The 6,523-nt window shown below is 38.5% G+C and overlaps 1 protein-coding gene across 1 annotated transcript in view; it reads left to right on the forward strand.

Annotated features, from left to right (window-relative positions):
• Positions 1–2,933: 2,933 nt before the first annotated feature.
• Positions 2,934–6,523, forward strand: part of SGCG (sarcoglycan gamma) — a 188,902-nt gene continuing 185,312 nt past the window's right edge. Inside the window, exon 1 of the mRNA XM_007942518.2 lies at positions 2,934–3,128. Within this exon, the coding sequence (XP_007940709.1) occupies positions 2,934–3,128 (195 nt within the window). The remainder of the gene's footprint in view (positions 3,129–6,523) is intronic.

Genomic DNA, 6,523 nt, shown 5'->3' on the forward strand with positions numbered 1-6,523 from the left:
ATCTTCTGTGTCTGTATTAATTGGTTTCCCTTTTCTTTGTTGAAGAGGGTCTGTGCAATCCTTCTGCCTAGTCCGCCATCTTGCCCCGCCTCAAGAATTAATTCTTTAAATAAAAGAAATCATTGATTTCTGTGTGAAATCAAACTGACAACAGCAATAGGAAAGATTGGATGGGAGGCTTACATGGCAGTGAGTTTAAGATAATGGTGCTGAAATAATTTGGAAAAGCCTAGCCAGAATGGTAGCACAACTTGAAAATGTAATCACTGTCACTGAAAAGTACATGTAGAAATTGTTGAAAAGGTGTATCTTTGGTTGTATATACTTTCACCAATAATAGTAATATATTTTTTTAAAAAAAGTGATGGTCAGCATATCCACTTCTATTGGTTGGGCAATCCTACTTCCGCAGTGATACTGCCTCGGAAACCCAAGGAGGGGTCGCTATGAGTCAGGGCCGACTCGACGGCACGTAACAACAACAACAACAATTTTCACTCCTTGGTTCCCAGACCAATACATTCTAACCACTGGGGATGCTGTGTCAGAGGAACCAGTGTCAGAGATTTTCTCTTGGCTTCTCCACTATAATAACTCTTAACCTTCAGACTAAGGAAGTCCCAGTGTGGGAGTTCTACCAACTACTAGTTACTATATTGTTTGGATGTTGAAGAGAATAAGAAATACAAGAAGGCAGGAAAGAAAAATTTTCATTTCAAAGTAATCTTCTTGATTTCAGAAGTAGGGAAATAGGTTAAAGCTACTAGCAGAACTGTCAGCCTCTCTGCTCAAATTCTACTTTGAATAGTAGTTAAGTTCAACTAAATACATGTCCTTTTACTTTCATCATAGACATATGAGAGGTTATTATTATTTTCATGATTACTTTGATTATGTTGGCAAACATTTAAAAGAACACAAATATAAATGTTTTTAATATATTAGGAGGAATTGATCATGAAAAAACTTTAACATAATGTTTCTAGTTAAAATATTTGAATGTTAGTGTACATGGAAAATACATAACATAAATATTATATAAATCATATATGTAATAATTTCAGTAAATTAGTATTTGAGTCTTGATTGATTTTATCAATGATATTATAAATTGATCTCTTCTGATTTGATGTGAATAGAATTTTAATAGTCTCTAGGACTTTGTCCAAGTGTAGCATCATCATTTTCTGTAACGATATAATCTTTGAATGAACAGGATTGATTACCTTGGCTCAAAGTCAAAAGACCACGGATTTCATACTTGATATACAATAATTGCAAACATGATGCTTATTCTGTACTGAGCATTTTTCTGTTGTTGTCAGGTGCCATCAAGTTGGTCCCATCTCATGGTGACACCATGTACAATAGACTAAAACACTGCACAGTCCTGGGCCACCACAATCATTGCTATGCTTGCGTCTATCATTGCAGCCACTATGTGAATCCATCTTATTGAGGGTCTTCCTCATTTTCACTAACCACCTACTTCCTGATCTCAATATCCTTCTCCAGGGATTGGTCCCTTATGACAACATGACCAAAGTATGAGAGGTAAGACTGGCCATTCTTGCCTCCTCCTTAGGAGCATTCCAGCTGTGCGTCCTCCAAGACAACTTTGTTCATTCTTCTAACAGTCCATGGTACATTCTTCACCAACACCATAATTCAAAGGCATCAACTCTTCTTTGGTCTACCTTATTCATTGTCCAGCTTTCACATGCATATGTTGTTGCTGTTGTTATGTGCTGTCAAGTCGGACCCAACTCATAGCAACCCCTCCTTGGGTTTCTGAGGCAGTATCATTATGGAAATAGATTGCCCAACCTTCCTTCTGAGGAGTGGCTGGTGAGTTTGAACCACCAGCCTTCTGGTTAACACTCAAGTGCCTATGAGGCTACCAAAAATACTGTGCCTTGGGTCAGACACACCTTAGTCTTCAAAGTGACATTTTTGCTCTTTAACCCTTTAAAGAAATCTTTTGCAGCAGATTTGCCCAGTGCAATACATTGTTTGATTTCCTGACTGCTGCTTCCATAGGTGTTGATTGTGGATACAAGTAAAATGAAATCCTTGACAACTTCATCTTTTCTCCATTTATCATTTTTATTGGTCCACTTGTGAGGATTTTCATTTATTGATCTCCATCAGTAAGTGCTTCAAGTCTTCTTCACTTTCAGTAAGCAGGGTTGTGTCATCTGCATGTCAGAGGTCATTAATGAGTCTTCTTCCAATGCTGTGTTCTTCTTCCTCTAGTGCAGCTTCTGGGATTATTTGCTCAGCATACAGATTGAATAAGTATGATGAAAAGATACAACCCTGATGTCCACCTTTCCTGATTTTAAAACATACAATGTCCCCTTGTTCTATTTGAATGACTGCTTCTTAGTCAATGTACAGGTTCCTGATGAGGATAATGAAGTATTTTGGAATTCCCATTCTTTGCAAAGTTATCCATAATTTTTATGAACCACACAGATGAAAGCCTTTGCATTCAAACATTGTTCTAGGATCATTATATTTTCCATTGATAATTGATATATTTTAAAGGACAAATGAAACATCTATAGTTTAAACACAGTGACATGTTTCAAGTTAATTTTTAATTCTTTCTTTAAAATCATTAATTTGGGAATTTATTATTGAGTAGGAGCTCTGGTGGCATAGTGCCTAAGGCATTTTACTGCTAACCAGAAGGCTGGTGGTTCAAACCCACTAGCCACTCCTCGGAAGGAAGGTTGGGCAATCTACTTCCGTAGATACCGCCTTGGAAACCCAAGGAGGGGTCACTATGAGTTGGATTCGACTCGACAGCAGTGGGTTGGTTTGGTTTGATATTATTGAGCAAAAGTTGCTTATTTGTTAGGCTCAGCACAAATGCATATCGACAAACAATTTGTCCGTTTTTCCTCTTTCTCTCTCTCCTGTGGCAGATGGTACGTGAGCAATACACCACAACTACAGAAGGCACCCAGATAAAAAGGCCAGATGAGCAGCATGTCTATAAGATTGGCATTTACGGCTGGAGGAAGCGTTGCCTCTACTTGTTTGTTCTTCTTCTACTCATCATCCTAGTTGTGAATCTGGCTCTTACAATTTGGATTCTTAAAGTGATGTGGTTTTCCCCAGTAAGTATTTTTTCTTAGTCAGCATGTTCTTTGTGTTTTGTTTGCTGTATCACTTCACCTGCATTATATAGATAGAAACTGGTGGTGCGATGGGTAAGGCACTTGGCTGCTAGCCATAAGTCTGGCAGTTCAAACCTATCAGCCACTCCACAGGAGGACGATGAGGCAATCTACTTCCAAAAAGATTGACAGCCTTGAAAACCCTATGGGGCAGTTCTACAATGTTCTCTAGGGCCAATGTCAGTCAGAATCCACTCAATGGCAATGGGTTTGGTTCTTTACTAACCCCATCACAATTTGTGGTAGCAAAAGATACATAGAACATTTATTTTTTTTTCTTTCCTTTTTACCTCAATGTGAACTATAGTGGTTATTATTATTATTATTACTACTACTATCGTATTTTTTTCATTGTCTATTCATGGTGAAAAATTGTTAACATCTTGAATTTATGGTTGATTGAGTCAAGTTTGCTTTAGATTGATTCTTCTTCATTTTAGTCAAGTTTTAATGATTCTTCAATCAGTTTGTAACATTTTTTAAAGCATATGTTTTTCTGATCTCATACATTAATAAATATTTAGCATATAGATGCTACACTCTCATTTTTTAAAATTCCATTCTGATGTACAGTAAATTAATGTCCATATTTCAACATTTAGCAACAGATTTAGTAAACAAAATCATTCAATAGTCCTAAGTGATTCATATCTTAGATTAACTATCCTGTGGTTTTAAAGACAGTTGGCTAGTTTCATATGTTTGATAGTATTTTGTGTTTATTTAAAAAAAAAAAAAAAACATTGAAGTTCAATGCAGTAATTTTTCAAGATAGCTATGAGGGAAAATTGAAGGAGTTCTGGTGGTGTAGTGAGTGATTAAGGCATTTGACTGCTAATGAACAGGTCAGTGGTTCAAAGCCACCAGCCGCAGTTCGAAGCCAGAGCACTACAGAAGTGAGGCAGTCTGCTTCCATAATATCTGCAGCCTTGGAAATCCTAATGGGGCAGTTCAACTCTGTCCTCTAGGGGTGCTGTGAGTTGGAATCAACACCCTGGCAGTGGGTTTGGTTTGCTTGCATAAAGATTACACCCTTGAAAACCCAATAGACGTGGCTGTGAGCTGCAATAGAATCTATGGCAGTGAGTTCGATTTTTTTTGGTTTATGAAGGCCAAAGGCTGCCATGAATATCAGTTTAATTGAATTAATCCCATTAATTAAATTAAATTTTACTTTCTACACAATCACTTTTATCCTGCCATAGTTTTATAACCAACACTTACTTTGTTGACGTGATAAATAAATACTTATATTTCATATAGGATTTTTGGTGGTATAGTGGTTAAAGCATTCAACTACTAATCAAAAAGTTGGCCAGTTCAAACCCACCAGCCACTCTGTGGGAGAAAGATGCAGCAGTCTCCTGTGAAGATTTATAGCCTTGAAAACCCTGTGGGGCAGTTCTACTGCGGCCTACAGAATTGGCATAAGGTAGAACTGACTTGATGCCAGTTGGTTTGGTTTTTGGTATATTTTTACATATGCATAGAGGAAGAATACCAATTGAATAAGAAAATGTGTGTGTCCAGATATACATATACCTATAGCATAGTGCCTAAGGCACTTGACTGCTAACCAGAATGCCGGAAGTTCAAACCCACCAGCCACTCCTCAGAAGGAAGGTTGGGCAATCTACTTCCATAGTGATACTGCCTCGGAAACCCAAGGAGGGGTTGGTATGAGTCGGAGCCGACTCAACGGCACATAACAACAACAACAGCAACAACAATAAAATAATACATAAAATTACATATGTGTGTGTGTGTGTGTGTGTATGTATGTATATATATATATATATATACACACATACACACACACACATACATACATATACATGGGAGCTCTGGTAGCACTTGTGGCTAAAGCACTTGACTGCTAACCAGAAGGCTGGCGGGTCAAACCCACCATCCACTCCTCGGAAGGAAGGTTGGGCAATCCTACTTCCGTAGTGATACTGCCTCAGAAACCCAAGGAGGGGTCGCTATGAGTCGGGGCCGACTCGACGGCACATAACAACAACAACAACAACAAAATACATATACATATACATATACATATATATATACATATATATATATATATATATATATATATCAATAAAACCAAACCAAACTCATTGCCATTGAGTTGATTCGAACTCATAGTGACCCCCGTTGGGTTTCTGAGGTGGTAAATCTTTAAGGAAGTAGATTGCCCCATCTTCCTTCCACGGAGCAGCTGGTGGGTTTAAAATGTCGACCTTTTGGTCAGCAGTCAAATGCCTTAGGCACTATGGCACCAGAGTTCCATATATATATGTGTGTGTGTGTACATACATATACATACACATATACAGATATATATATGAACTTTGGTGGCCTTGGAAACCCAAGAGGAGGTCGCTATGAGTCAGATCTGACATGTTGGCAGGGCATTTGTTCATTCATGTGTGTGTGTGTGTGTGTGTGTGTGTGTATAAAACCAAATTCACTGCCATCGAGTCGATTTCCAACTTCTAGCAACTCCCACTGTCTTTCAAGACAGTAAATCTTTTTGGACACAGACTGCCTCATCTTTCTTCTGTGGAGGGGCTGGTGGGTTCAAACCACTGACATTTTGGTTAACAACCAAATGCCTTAACAACTACAGCACATGGTTAGCACTCAGAAATACTCCTTGAATGAATGATGATGGATATTATTTAGAAATATGTGAGAAATTATTTTATCTGTAAATATAAAGTGGCATTATGTTTAGTTTAAACTCTTATTGTATATTGTAATATTTAAAACAGCTTTGAAGTATTATAAATTTAGATTAAGCTGTGGCAGTCTCTGAATCCACTTCATGAATTTAGAATAGCTAACCAGGGAAATCAAGGAGTTCTGGTGGTGTAGTGTTTAAGGCATTTGGCTGCTAACCAAGAGGTTGGTGGTTCGAACCCACCAGTTGCTTCCCAGAAGAAGGATGGTATCGTCTGTTTCCATAAAGATAAGATTTACAGCCTTGGAAACCCAGTGGGGGTTGCTATGAGTCAGAATCGACTTGATGGCAGTGAGTTGTTTTTTCTTTTTTAAAAAACCAGGGAAACCAGCAGAACTTTTTCTGTCATCACCACAGCTGTTCCACGCTAGCACTTCTGAGTGAGAGATCTGAGTTTTAACATTGTTGTAAGTGCTGTTGAGTCGTTTCCAACTCATAGCGACCCCACGCACAACAGAACGAAACACTGCCCGATCCCGCACCAGCCCCACAATCCCTGCTATACTTGAGCCCATCATCGCAGCCACCATGTCAATCCATCTCGTTGAAGGCCTCCCCCTCTTTCGTCGACCCTCCACCCTACCAAGCATGA

This window comes from Orycteropus afer, unplaced genomic scaffold (genome assembly GCF_000298275.1).
Source record: "Orycteropus afer afer isolate SDZICR_OR568_19922 unplaced genomic scaffold, OryAfe1.0 scaffold00092, whole genome shotgun sequence".
NCBI classification, from domain to species: domain Eukaryota; kingdom Metazoa; phylum Chordata; class Mammalia; order Tubulidentata; family Orycteropodidae; genus Orycteropus; species Orycteropus afer.